General features: G+C 40.3%; 2 protein-coding genes across 6 annotated transcripts in view; one reads left to right on the top strand and one right to left on the bottom strand.

Annotated features, from left to right (window-relative positions):
* Positions 1 to 1,120: 1,120 nt before the first annotated feature.
* orai1b (ORAI calcium release-activated calcium modulator 1b) lies at positions 1,121 to 4,399 on the bottom strand. The gene is made up of 2 exons (XM_086300649.1): positions 2,958 to 4,399; positions 1,121 to 2,852 (listed from the first exon to the last, which is right to left on the bottom strand). The coding sequence occupies exons 1-2, from the start codon at positions 3,069 to 3,071 to the stop codon at positions 2,295 to 2,297; spliced, it is 672 nt and encodes a 223-aa protein (XP_086156775.1). The 5' UTR covers positions 3,072 to 4,399; the 3' UTR covers positions 1,121 to 2,294.
* The window catches only part of kdm2bb (lysine (K)-specific demethylase 2Bb), a 32,662-nt gene continuing 23,011 nt past the window's right edge, over positions 3,037 to 12,687 (top strand). For 2 of the 5 annotated variants that reach the window (XM_086300641.1, XM_086300639.1), the window contains exons 1-12: positions 3,607 to 4,501; positions 5,051 to 5,195; positions 5,299 to 5,377; positions 5,520 to 5,566; positions 6,596 to 6,774; positions 6,930 to 7,036; positions 9,088 to 9,181; positions 9,327 to 9,480; positions 9,593 to 9,708; positions 10,278 to 10,398; positions 10,778 to 11,184; positions 11,293 to 11,379. In XM_086300641.1, coding sequence (XP_086156767.1) covers positions 4,457 to 4,501; positions 5,051 to 5,195; positions 5,299 to 5,377; positions 5,520 to 5,566; positions 6,596 to 6,774; positions 6,930 to 7,036; positions 9,088 to 9,181; positions 9,327 to 9,480; positions 9,593 to 9,708; positions 10,278 to 10,398; positions 10,778 to 11,184; positions 11,293 to 11,379 — 1,581 coding nt within the window. In that variant the 5' untranslated portion in view covers positions 3,607 to 4,456. The other 3 variants (XM_086300642.1, XM_086300640.1, XM_086300643.1) reach the window with 3 other exon arrangements.

Genomic DNA, 12,687 nt, shown 5'->3' with positions numbered 1-12,687 from the left:
TAAAACACTAGTCCTAACAACCAGTCTGTAAGAGGATGATATTTTGCTATGTTTACCACATCTAAACCTTGAAAAATACTACTGCTTCTCAAAGAAATACAAAAAGATAAAATTTCATATTATTCTATATTCATCGCACACGCAGTGATATATTTCACTACATTTCTTTTTTCTTAATTTTGGTGATTATGGAATATAGATGAAAATCAAGAATCCTGTATCTAAAATTATTAGAATATTTAATTTAGAGTTTGAGTAAATTACTATTCAAACAGTATATCTCACGGTTTAGTTCAATACCACCAACCACAATCATGTGGAAGACTGCTGACTTGACAGTTGACTAGATGATGATGATCATCACTGCGAATGAACACAGGAAGTCATTGCTGAAAAGGCTGGCTGTTCTCGAGAGTGCTGCATCACAGGATTTAAAAAGTTGACTGCTAGTGTGGCAAGAAAGGGTGCAAAAAAGATAATCACACCTTTGAGAGGATTGTCAAAAACAGCTGACTCAGGAAGTGATATTCAGGCACTCCTGAAGCAGAGACATCACAAATGTCTTACCTCGGCTAAAGATGAAGAACTGAATTTGCTCAGCGGTCCAAAGTTCTCTTTTAAGACGAAAGCAAATGTTGCATTTTGTTTGCAAATTACAGTCTTAGAGGTTTGGAAGAAGAACTGAGAAGCGCAGACTCCATAGTGTCTGAAGTCCAGTGTGAAGTTTCTGCAGTCTGTGGTGATTTGAGGTGCTGTATTATCTGCCGCTGTTTTGGTGTGTGTCCTGTGTTTTACATCAACTCCAAAATCAACACAGATGTCTGCCAGGGTTTTCCAGTGCTCTGCATGCTTCCATCTGCTGACAAGCTTTAAGGAGATGCCAATTTTCTTTTCCAGCAGGACTCAGCCCCTTCCCACAGAGCCAAGCATTCTACTACAAGGTGTGCTGACTCTGCCGTTACTGTGTGCAAGTGGTCAGCCAACTCAGGAGACTGGATTTCAGATTTTCATGAGCTACAAGCCATACTCATCAAAATTAAAACAAACAAAAAAAAAGCTTAAAATGTCACTCTAAGTGTAATATGGTTTCCCCTTTAGAAATACAAAAAAAAAACCAAAAAACTTTTTCATTATATTTTAATTTTTTAGAATTCACTAGCAACTGGATTATGGCCATCTATCAATGTTCCAGCTGCTTAAGTAAACACATCTCTGACCACATTTGGACTACAGCCTCACATAGACTCTTAATTCAAAACTTTTTATGTTAAAAACACAATTGGAAAGCTCTCCGTATGTACTTCAAGACTGAATCACAAAGGCAAAATGCCAGTTCAGAATATGTGAGTGCTCAGACTCTTCAAAATACAGCACTAACAATTAATATTAACATTAAGTTTCCAGCAGAGATCCCAATGAGATTATAAAGCTGTGTTAGTGTGTATAAAAATGTCAGCAGTCTAAGGCAAACAGATAGGACTAAGCTCTTTTTCATACATATACTGCATAATTTTCTAGATAATCTAGTGTGTGATAACACAAATGTCTGGCTTGCTCTGACATTAGAGGCTCTTTATCCTGCCAGCTCCATAGTGCAAAGTCTGTGTAATATAAGGACAGAACATCTATCTATTGGCAAGTCAGCATCCTCACGAAGCCCAAACCAGACTCTCCACACGCAGTCACATTTTTTGATTTTTGCTATGATCGTTAACTTTTAACATCACTTTGTGAAAAGGTGTTTATTTGAACACCACAGCCTGTGCAAAACGAGACAGCAAAACATACTGAAGTTGTACTGTAAGTTGTGCAGCTGATTAGTCGACACAAATGGAGAGCATTCTGAATGCAAATGATGAACATTTAAAAAAACAAAAACAATAAGACCGTGTAAATAAAGGGTTAAATACACGTGGTTCACATGGTAATATACATAAACAAATGAAGTATTCACTGACAGACGGTTAAATAAATACAGCAGGCAGCAACAGACAGGATTCCAGGTTACTGTTCAGACATCTCTCCCATACCGTTGGAGATCAGTGAGGCAGCTACCACTGTTAAGACTTTCCGATTTCAAGCTACATGCAGCACGGCGGATATACGAGTTCACAGTCAATCAAGTGTGTTTTCTAAAAAATACAACTGTTCTTCACAAAATAAGTTTCACAATAAAGAGTGAGATTAATCTTCATTCCTGTAAAAACCATAGAAGCCAATAACGAGGCTTCTGACTTGGAGAATTCCCAAAGGGGTCACGAGTTCCAACACAGATGTGCATCAGCTGGACCCGACTATGGGAAATGTGAGCTTGGCGACTGCAAGATGGAAGATTCTCCTCTGTTATCAAGCTCGTTCTGTAGCCTGGTGAGGTTGGAGAGCTCCTCCAGCTCCTCAAACTGTCTGTCAGTCTTGTGGCTCACCAAGGAGCGATAGAAATGCACAGCGAAGACTATGAAAACCAAACCAAAGGGCACCATGATGGAGGTGGAGGTAATGGCAGCAGCCACTCCGGAGGAAACTGTGCTGTTGCTGGATTTGTTGGGCTTGATGGGCAAAAACTTAACCCAGCAGAGTAGAACCACCTCTGCCAGGAAGAGCAAAGTACCAATGACTGTGGAAAACGCCCACGCCAGCTCAATGTGCCGGTGCATTCGCTCATGTGGGGACTCCTTCACCGAGTTGAGATTGTGGACGTTGCTCACGGCCTCTATGTTGGGTAAAATGCAGGTGCTGACCATCAGAGCGAACAGGTGAACGGCTACGAGCACAGTGGTGCAGGCACTGAAGGCAATAAGGAGGGCAGGTGGGTAGGGGTAGCTGTTGTCCAGCTGCACTTCTACCATAGCCACCTGAGAAGACGGAAGGAAACGGGAAACACAACGTTACAACACAGGTCAGTAATGTCCTCTAACAGATTCGGAAGAGTGCCAGTGCTTGCCAGGAGACCGTGTTACCATAGCAAATCCAGACAGCAGAGCCGAGGTCCGACTGGAAGCCTTCAGTTTAGCTCGACTCAGGTACAGCTTTCTCCAGGACAGCGCTTGCAGGGAATGCTCGTTCAGACTCATACTGCGACACTTAGCAAAAACACTCTGTTACTTAAAAAAGGACAGCGTACACTTACACAGCATTTAACCTCGCACGCTAACTGAACTGCGGAAGCAATTTCTTGTCGTTCTTCAGCGTGCCGCTGTACCGCCTGCACCTTGCATTACCCATAAGTCTGCGCGCTCCCATGGAAACATCCGCTGCTGAGCATTTGCTTTAAAAACATGGTGCTACTCATTATTAATTAGTCAGCGATAATAGTGTAACTACGGAGTTATATATGTTAGCTTGTTTCTGCCAGTATAAATAAATACATACATTTTTTGAAAAAATGGCTAAAGTCACATTTTGCCGGTACTTACTCAACCGTATGAGTAAATAACTCGAAAATTGAGGAAGTATTTGGAAATTCGAGATGTTAAGTTGAAATTTTGAGAAAATAACCGGAAAATTCAGCTTAGCTACGCTTAATGGAGGCTTGTTTCCGCCATTGATTTTTTTTTTAAATAAATAAATAAAAATGATGCCAGGCAGAGGTAAGTTCAAATTCGGAGTTATTATCTCAAAATGTTCTCAGCGCTTTAAGTTGGTAAGTCAAGATTTTGAGTTAACCTATAATTTCGACTGAGCTACGTTTTACGGACCCTTGTTTCTCCCAGTGGGAAAAAAAAGAAGTAGAAAATAAAAATAAAATGATGCCGGGGAGAGGTGAGTCGATATTTGGAGTTATCTCAAAAAAATTGAGTAACTCAAAGAGATAAAAATATGACTTAACAGTTTCGAGTTATGAAATTAAAAAATTTGCAACAATAACCCCAAATTTTGAATTAACTCTGTACTTTCCTCGCACTAGGGAAAAAGGAGAAAAAAACTGATTGAATAGCTTGAAATTTCAAGCTATTTAGTTAACATTTTAAGATAATAACTATTTTTTTTACATTTTATCTTATTTTTCAGCGGTGGAAACAAGCTTATTAGAATTGCACGTGTAAAACTTATAAACAAAGAAATAAAAAATAAACTTTTTAAGTTAAATGTACCGTTCTTTATAGTTTAATAAAAGTGAGTAAATATACCTCCTTTTTATTGCTTGATGTTTAAAATAGATATCAGCGCTATTCGATAACAGGGGGTTTAACCAGTATTAGTATCATTTTCCCCCCACTACTACAATAAAACCGTGTGACGTGGGGAATGTTTATTGTTGGTGAGCGAGGTTAAAAAGCGTACTGACATGCCGTGACGTTGTCCAACAATGTTTTGGTTCCTGGCGGTGACGTAATACACAAAAACATGGTTTCCTTGTTTTGAACCCGTAAAGCGTGCTAAGTGTTTTCTCTCAACTTCGCCACGCACGGAGATGCATTCGCGAAACTGAGTGGCCGGAAAACAATCGTAAAAGACGATGGCTCAGGCCGCAGAGACGTGTGCTGAATCCGGACGCAGGCTGGTGTGTACCATCTGCCGTGTTAAATGTTAGCTTATGAGGCGAGACTGGCAGCGAGCTAATTAGTTAGCTAAGCTAACCCTCGCCACTGTGAGCGTTGGGATATCTGTCAAGTCACTTAAGATGTCCAAGTTTAAGCAAAACGAGGAAAAACGGCTAACTGTCGCATTTTAGAGTCTATAACTTCTTTTCTGATCGCAGTAGTTGAGCGAGCGTAGCGTAATTAAAACGAGATAAATCAATATCTGGAGCAGCGGAGTCGAGCAAACATTTTACAATCGCTTCCATAAAATATCACAAACAGCTGGCTTTGTAGTTTTTGCACTAGTTCACACATTCAAAGAAATGACTGCTGTTATAGTACTATCAAAACTTTAGCACAACCCACTGCTCCAGTTTGAAAGTCACACGTAAAATTAACGATCGGTTCCCTCACACGAGTCACAATGACCGTTCAAGGGGGGCAGAAAGTGGCCTTTTGGGGTAGAAAGAGTTCTCTCTTTCCGCGTGGCTCTGTTTTTGTCTTGTAAAACATCTCGTTTTCAATGGCAGCGCTCCATCTCCCGGACGATGTACGACGAAAACGAGGACCTGTCTGACGTGGAGGAAATTGTAAACATCAGAGGGTTCAGCGTGGAGGAAAAGGTCCTCAGTGACAGCTACAGCGCAGACTTTGTCCGGGTGATGGAGGGTAAAGGTAAAGCAGCACGGTGCATATTAGCTTTCTTATAGGTTACATGTGACTGCAGTAGTTTTCAAATAATTGCTTTGGACCTAAATGTAAAACTACTGTCTTGCAGACTTCACTTATGAGTATGTGCAAAGGGAGGGTCTAAGGATCCCTCTCATTTTTAAAGAGAAAGATCAATTAGGGATCAGGTGAGAAACCTTTCCTTTAAATGTGCAATGCCTGTGCACATGCTGTAGATTCAACCTACTTTCTATTTTATTTATATATATATTTATGGTTTTAAGTCTTTGGGAACTAAACAACATGCATCCCTTTCCTATAAATATGCAGAATGCCAGATCCAGAATTCACAGTCAGTGAAATTAAAGGACTAGTTGGTAAGTAGACACCGATGCACACACATGCATATTTTTACCCGTGCATATACTTATTACTCTTAGCCTGTGTGCAAACACGACCAAAGTATATCTGCATCTTCTTCAGAGAATAAGGGCTTTTGCATTGTTGTAAAAAGTAAAAAAACAAACAAACAAACAAACCCCAAAACAGTCTGTGATATGGTGAGGCTCCATGCTGACTTAAAAAAATGTAATGAAGTCATGTTTCATGGTCAAATTTCCTTTTAATTTAATTTATGATGAAACATGTTCAGTCTGCACTAACTATGACTAGGCATGTGGGAAGTTTCAGGATAATGAGTAGCTGTTTTAGTTTTGTCACAACAATTTGCTAATTTTATCTGATATTATAGAAATTGCTAACTTGAAAGATATAGTAGAAATGATTTATTTACTGATCTGCCTACCAACCATCCAAATCTAGTGGATGTTGCCGATGCCAAATGCTAGAAATGGACATAAAAAATAGAAGAGAACGTCAAAAAAAGTCACATTTTAATCATGCATGTTAATACATCAGTGTTGTTTTTTGTATTTTTCTTAGGAAATAAGTTATTTAGTGAGCATGCATCTGTTAGTCACTCTGCTGTATGCCTGTATCTCTGTCTGTGTCTACCTCTTGTACTATTGTGTTATGTGTGTAGGATCATCACCCAGGGCCTCTTGCTCATATTGTGGGGTTATGTTAAAGGTCTCATCATGCTGTTTTCTGTTTGCGACTGTTTTCTAATGCAGTGAAATATAATTATGTTAAGTGTGCCCTGGAAGAAATTGAGCCAGGGTATGATTGGGGTGTAGTTGCCCCATCTAGTGGTTAAATTTGGGAATTACAAATAAGAAGTACTGCTCTTGTTCATAGTAGAATATTTTGCAACAGTACAACTTCTCTGTGTATAAATATGACAAAGCATACGCCGACTCACAGACAGACTGCACTGGATTGTGTGTTGATGTTGATGCGTATGATCTCATTGGCTAAATTCATCATATCCTGGTTGTTTTTCGCAGGCAGTCGCCGGTCTGTGGACGTTATGGATGTGAGCACTCAGAAAGGTTCTGAAATGAGCATGGCTCAGTTTGTCCGCTATTATGAGACGCCAGAGGAAGAGCGGGACAAACTGTTCAATGTCATTAGCTTGGAGTTCAGCCACACCAAGCTGGAGAACCTCATCAAGCGTCCCACAGTGGTAATCTGCCCCCGACCCTCGCTGTGTATCATACTATAAGAGGTTTGATAGAGGTCACAAATCTGGTGAAAGATTCAAAGAAGAATGACAAAAATAGAAGATGATAGAACACTGTGATTGGTTGCTGAATGGTGCTGCTTTGATTGCTCTTATAGGTGGATCAAGTGGACTGGGTGGACAACATGTGGCCTCCTGGTTTGAAACAAAGCCAAACTGAAGCCACCAATATCATCTCAGAGATGAAATACCCCAAAGTGCAAAGGTATGCATTGCACTGTTGTGCTTTTGTTTTTATGAAGTTCTCTTTGGAGCTGTGTGTCAGTCTACGAGGGGTGAAAAAAAATTGTGTGTAGAGCAAGAAAATAAATACTAATAAAAAGAAAACACTTGTAGAAAATGTCTGTTTCTCCTCCCATCTCTCATCCATCGCTCCATCACGGTAGAGTACTGCATACTGTCACCTCCTGTACGTGCTCCTTGTTGTTGCTAGGCAGCAGGATTTTTTCCCCCTCCTCGCATAAGAGAAAGGTTTCTAACAACTGTGGTCTGACTGCACACACACACCACTCAGCCAATCAGCCGTTGAAGAGTCAAAATGAATCAAAACCAGGGCTGCCTGTCTTTTTAATGTCAGCTGCCCATATTTTCTACTGTTACACTTAAACCCTGCTAATCTCCTGTATTGTTCATAGAGGTTAGGGAGATGCTGGCAGTGGTTTAGGGTGTAACAGAGTAGAATATCAAACAAGACGATTTTACTGCTGCAATTTCAGCACACTGTGCAGAAGCTAGTTTAGAATCTATTACTTAAAATAAAGCCATTTTCAAAACTAAAACATTTCAGTCATCTGTACTCTTGTATTTTTCCCTTCAGCACACTCACTGGTGTCCCCTTTGCCTAGAGGCTTCACTTTAAAATTGTTAATCTAGTATACTGTTGCATGAAGACACATCCCATGTTGTTTCTCACCTCCTGTTCTATTTAATTGGACACCAGCTTTTTGTTAGGTACACCTGTTCAACTGCTCATTAACACAAATATCTAATCAGCCTGCTGATGTTCAAACTGAGTGGGGAATGGGGAAGAAAGGTGACATAAGTGACTTTGAACGTGGCATGGTTGTTGGTCCCAGACTCGCTGGTCATATGAAAATGTTGATTTACTGCACAGCCAACCCATCCAGGTTGCTTTGAGTTGATACGAAGGCAACAGAAGCTCAAACAACTTCTTGTTACAGCCAAGTTATGCAGAAGAGCATCTCTGAATGCATATCTTGGACTACAGCAGCAGAAGACCACACTGACATTTTTAAGATGGGGGCAGACCAACATGAAAGCATCCATCCATCCTTCCTTCCTTCCTTCCTTCCTGCATTGTATCAGTGATTCAGCCATCTTCTAATGGCTGCTTCCTGCAGGATAATGTGCCAGATCACATAGCTCAAACTGATTTTCTTTTAAACATGACATTGATGTCACTGTACTCAAATGGCCTCACATCAATATGAACCAACATCTGAACTGGAATGACTGACTGTTCGCTTTATAATTTCAAATAAAGTTCAGAAAAAGAAAAAAAAAAAAACCAAAAACAATATGAACCGACATCTGAGGTATGTTCCCAGCACCTTGTTGAATCTATGCCATGAAGAATTAAACCAGCTCTGAAGGCATAACGGGGTCCAGCCGAGAACTAGTGAGGTGAAACTCGTGATATAGCTGTGGAGCGTTAAATTTTTTATTATTGTTGCAGTGAAAGCTACCCTGGATATGCTCTCATTTATGATTCACTAGGAACTCAGTCTTCTTTCATGCGGTGATAACACACAAGTCTTTAAATTAAAAAGCTGTGAAATAGTCAATAATGGTGTCAGGATTTTTTTTTTTTTTTTAATTTTGGCTTTGCTGTTTGACGGATGGTTCAACTGGCAAAATTCAAACTTCTTTTTATTTGTGAAGGTGTTAGATTCTCTCTCAGTGGCATTCACAGTATCATCGTGTGCAAGATGTCCTTAGAAGGGCTTTCCTTTAAATGTCTCCAAGTCAGTGGGGATTCTCTTAGAGATTATACTCTTTAGCTAAATTGGCAAATCATTTGTGTCTTGGGGTTCTAATCATTCCTAAATTAATTTCTAGAGGAGAATTGCCTTATTGTGAAGTGTTTTCTACGCTGTGTCGCTCCCGAGAGTTACCTGTGTCGGTAGCATCCTGAGATTATTGCTGCCTTGTAATTAGCCATGTTGTGTTTACCACTTTTTTCTGTTTACCTATTTACTTCTTGTCTCTTAGATGATTTTCTAATTTCCTTTGTAGGTATTGTTTGATGAGCGTGAAGGGCTGCTACACAGATTTCCACATCGATTTTGGGGGAACTTCAGTTTGGTATCACGTATTCAAGGGACAGAAAGTAAGTTTATTCTTTCTTTGTAAAGCTTGGTTGCCTCTTTAGGATATACTGATCACACCTACGAAGACGTCTGCTAATATTCCTCAAAGCTTTGAATGTTGTTAACAGTTACAGACTCTAAGTAGAAATGACTGCTTCTCCTCAGGTGTTCTGGCTTGTGCCTCCAACTCCCTATAACCTTGCCCTGTATGAGGACTGGGTCCTGTCAGGCAAGCAGAGTGATGTCTTCCTGGGAGACCGAGCTGATGGATGCCAGAGAGTGGAGCTTCAACAAGGATACACCTTCTTCATCCCATCTGGTGTGTTGGCATGGTTGTCTTAAAGTAGCCAGCAGGAATAGATTAGGCTCCGTTAATGCTCAGCTTTGAATATTTGACCATTTTATAACACATTTAACTCTCTGTAATTAAGGGTGGATCCACGCTGTCTACACTCCCGTGGACACACTGGTGTTTGGAGGCAACATTCTGCACAGCTTTAACATTCCTATGCAGCTTACCATCTATGAGATAGAGAACAGGACAAAGGTAGGAGTCTATTTTCTCCACTTTGTGGCTTAACTCTGATCTGGACTGCAATATAGTAAACTCCACGTGGGAGAAATTAATCTCTCTGAGAACCAGGGGAAGGTGAAAAGTTTACCCTTGAGAGAGACAGGAGAATAAGAGGTGTGGGCATTTGCAAAACTAATTTTTGGATAAAGTAACCCTTTCTTGGGTTCTTTCTATATTTTACTTGCGTTGTGCATTAACATCTTTGTGGCTATCTTTTTCCACTTCCTGTTAAATGTGAGCTGGTCTGCTGGGATTACAGTTGCATTACTGAGAATTCTGCATAGCCTCTGACTGTCAGAGCACAAGATACTGCTACAGATAGCAGCCGCCTCGTTCCTTATAGTCCTTTATAGTTTGACTTACGCTTTAAGCTGTTTTTTATATGCATTAAAGCTTTTGTGGTAATGGAAGGCCAACTTTGTTTTAACCTTACTTAAATGACCAATCATTGAAAGCATCCATTTGAGATTTTCATTTACTTTTTAATGGTTCTTTAATTGAATCTGTCATTTTTAATTTTTTTTGTTTTGTCATCCCTTCAGGTTCATTCCAAGTTTCGTTTCCCCTTCTATTATGAGATATGCTGGTATGTCCTGGAGAGATACCTGCATTGCCTTACCAAACGGTCCTACTTTTCTCAGGAGATCCGTAAAGAATCTATGGGTGAGTGAAAAACCTCAATTACGGCACCAAAGTAATTGCACTCTATACCTCTTTGTGACCAACAACCACCAGCAACTGCTCGCCGGCTGGTTGGGTAATACATATTTTTCCCTAGCGACATGTGGTTGCCGGGGAGGGGAAGGGGCACTGACTGGAGCCTAACCCAGCTGGTATGTCACAGGAAGTCACTTTAGATCAAACTTGAATGTTTCAGGGGTTTGGATGTGTTGTTGTTGCTTTGTTATATGTGCTAACCTACAAATTGACCCATAATTTCAGGATTACTAACAGGTGCTCCCCAAACTAGAGAAATTATTTGCTCATTGGTATGCCCGTTATCAAAACATCCATTATAGGAAATCTGCTTTCATCCCTGCAGATTTTGAGACAAAGTCAAAGACAGAAAGCCCCTCCTCTGACTCCAGGAGTCAAGACATGAACGAGGACTCGTGTGGGACTCATGTCAGAGATGAGCAGGGTGAAAAACTAGAGAGAGTTCCTCAGGATGGACCCTGCACACCCGACAATGGGAAGGGCCAACATCTCAAAGCTGTTTTATCCATCGACTCTGAGGACAGCTGTAACCCCAGCTCGGCCTCTTTAGATTTCCTTAAAACTCCTTCAGACTCTCCAAACTCAGAGCCTCAGAATAAATGGATTCATTTAACAGAGTTTGAACTGAATGGGCTAAGGACGCTGATTGAAAAGCTCGAGTCACTCCCGGAAAATAGGAAATGTATTCCAATGGGAATAGAGAACCCCCAAGCGCTGTTGGATGACTTAAAGGTAAAAAAACCAAAAAACCAAACATGTTTGCGGCATGCCTTCAGATTACTTAACAGACAGGAATCATAGTTCGGCCCTATTTTGATTTTGTTCTCTGTGCCCGTCTAGGTTGTCTTAAAGGAACATACTGATGATGACCCTAAATTAGCCATCACTGGATATCCTGTGGTGTACTGGCCTAAGAAAACCATAAAGGTAAGAAAGTGTCACCTGCAATACATCTGTTTTCCAGCAAATATAGTGTTTTTACTTAATTTTCAGGCACTTGAGAATCATTTTATGTGCTACATACCTGTGTAGTACAAAGCTTATGCACCTTTTGCTTAAATTTGTGGTGCAAGCAACATCACTGAGTATATTTTAAATAGATATTTACCTATCAATACAGGTGTGCATATTTTATATATTTCTTTACCTATGTTATATAGGTACATATCTGGTACAGGACAATTATTAATGGCTAAGGTCCTGTCTTCCCTCACTCATCCCACCACTCACTGCACTCCTTCCCTTTAGCAGGAGATTTAACAGTTTGCATAATTTTGTCATAACGGGCTGCAGTATTGCCTAATGAAGTAAATGATTAGATATTTTTGCTCCTCTGCATAATTTGACATGTGTTTTGTTGTCATTAATGCTTTTTGGTGTGCCTTCCGAATCCAAAACAAGCCTTTAGTGTCCATAAAAACATTGTTTACTAAGAGCAGAAATTATATGGCATGTCTCACCATGTCACAGCCTTCGCGTTTTACGTTGGGGGGACTAAATATTTACAGAGATCCAGAAATATTGCCCTCGCTAGCCTTTTTGCTGTCATATGTTTTGAGTGGTGTCGAGTTCCACAAATGCGGTGTTTCGCATTTGTTCGAAACACCGCGATACGGTTCATTTGAAATTGTGATATCGTAAGACGAAAATGGTTGTTGATGTCAGAAGGCTCGAAGTGCATTTGATGTCATGTTACCTGAGTTTCTCTAGCCATGAGCTGAGCAGCAGACTGTGAGGTCATAATTGAGGCTTTTCATTTATTATCCAAATATAACAACAACAACAAAAAAAACATGCTCCTTAATATCAGTACAATTCTTATCTCACTCACGGTGTAACATAAGATATCCCAAAACAAATCAAAATGTGAATAAATGGCTTTAATCTGTGTGATGGTTGCAATTTTAATTAGAAGTGTTTAAATATGCCACGGTGCTGCTCTATTTTAGTCGCTGAATATGTGTGATTAAAAATGTATCCAAACAAACACACAAGACATCGGAGCCTCAGCTGAAAGTTTAAGAATGAGATGTGCTTTACAGGAATGCATGAAAGTGAAGTTTGTATGGGTCTTACAAACCCTCAGGATCTCCCCCACCGGGCTCTCCAAAGGCCAGCTGCTGGTCGTGGGGCCTCTTTGTGTTTGCCTTTTGTAATGAGATGCCATCTGGCTCTGGCTGTGCAGAGCCTGCTCTCCTCTCCCTCTGCTACTCATCATAAATATGATAATACCTT

The sequence above is a fragment of the Aulonocara sp. 'chitande type north' Nkhata Bay genome, linkage group LG7, assembly GCF_057382095.1.
Source record: "Aulonocara sp. 'chitande type north' Nkhata Bay isolate Kocher_YH1m ecotype deep benthic linkage group LG7, A_spYH_male_GT1.1, whole genome shotgun sequence".
In the NCBI taxonomy this organism is placed as follows: Eukaryota; Metazoa; Chordata; class Actinopteri; order Cichliformes; family Cichlidae; genus Aulonocara; species Aulonocara sp. 'chitande type north' Nkhata Bay.
Note: the sequence above shows the minus strand (reverse complement) of the source record. Positions and strands in the feature narration are given on the sequence as shown.

Excerpts from the sequence above, each read along its gene's own strand:
- orai1b (XM_086300649.1), bottom strand. The coding sequence starts at position 3,071 with ATGAGTCTGAACGAGCATTCCCTGCAAGCGCTGTCCTGGAGAAAGCTG. Across the intron at positions 2,853-2,957 it reads TGCTGTCTGGATTTGCTATG|GTGGCTATGGTAGAAGTGCA; the intron begins GTAACACGGTCT and ends CCGTCTTCTCAG.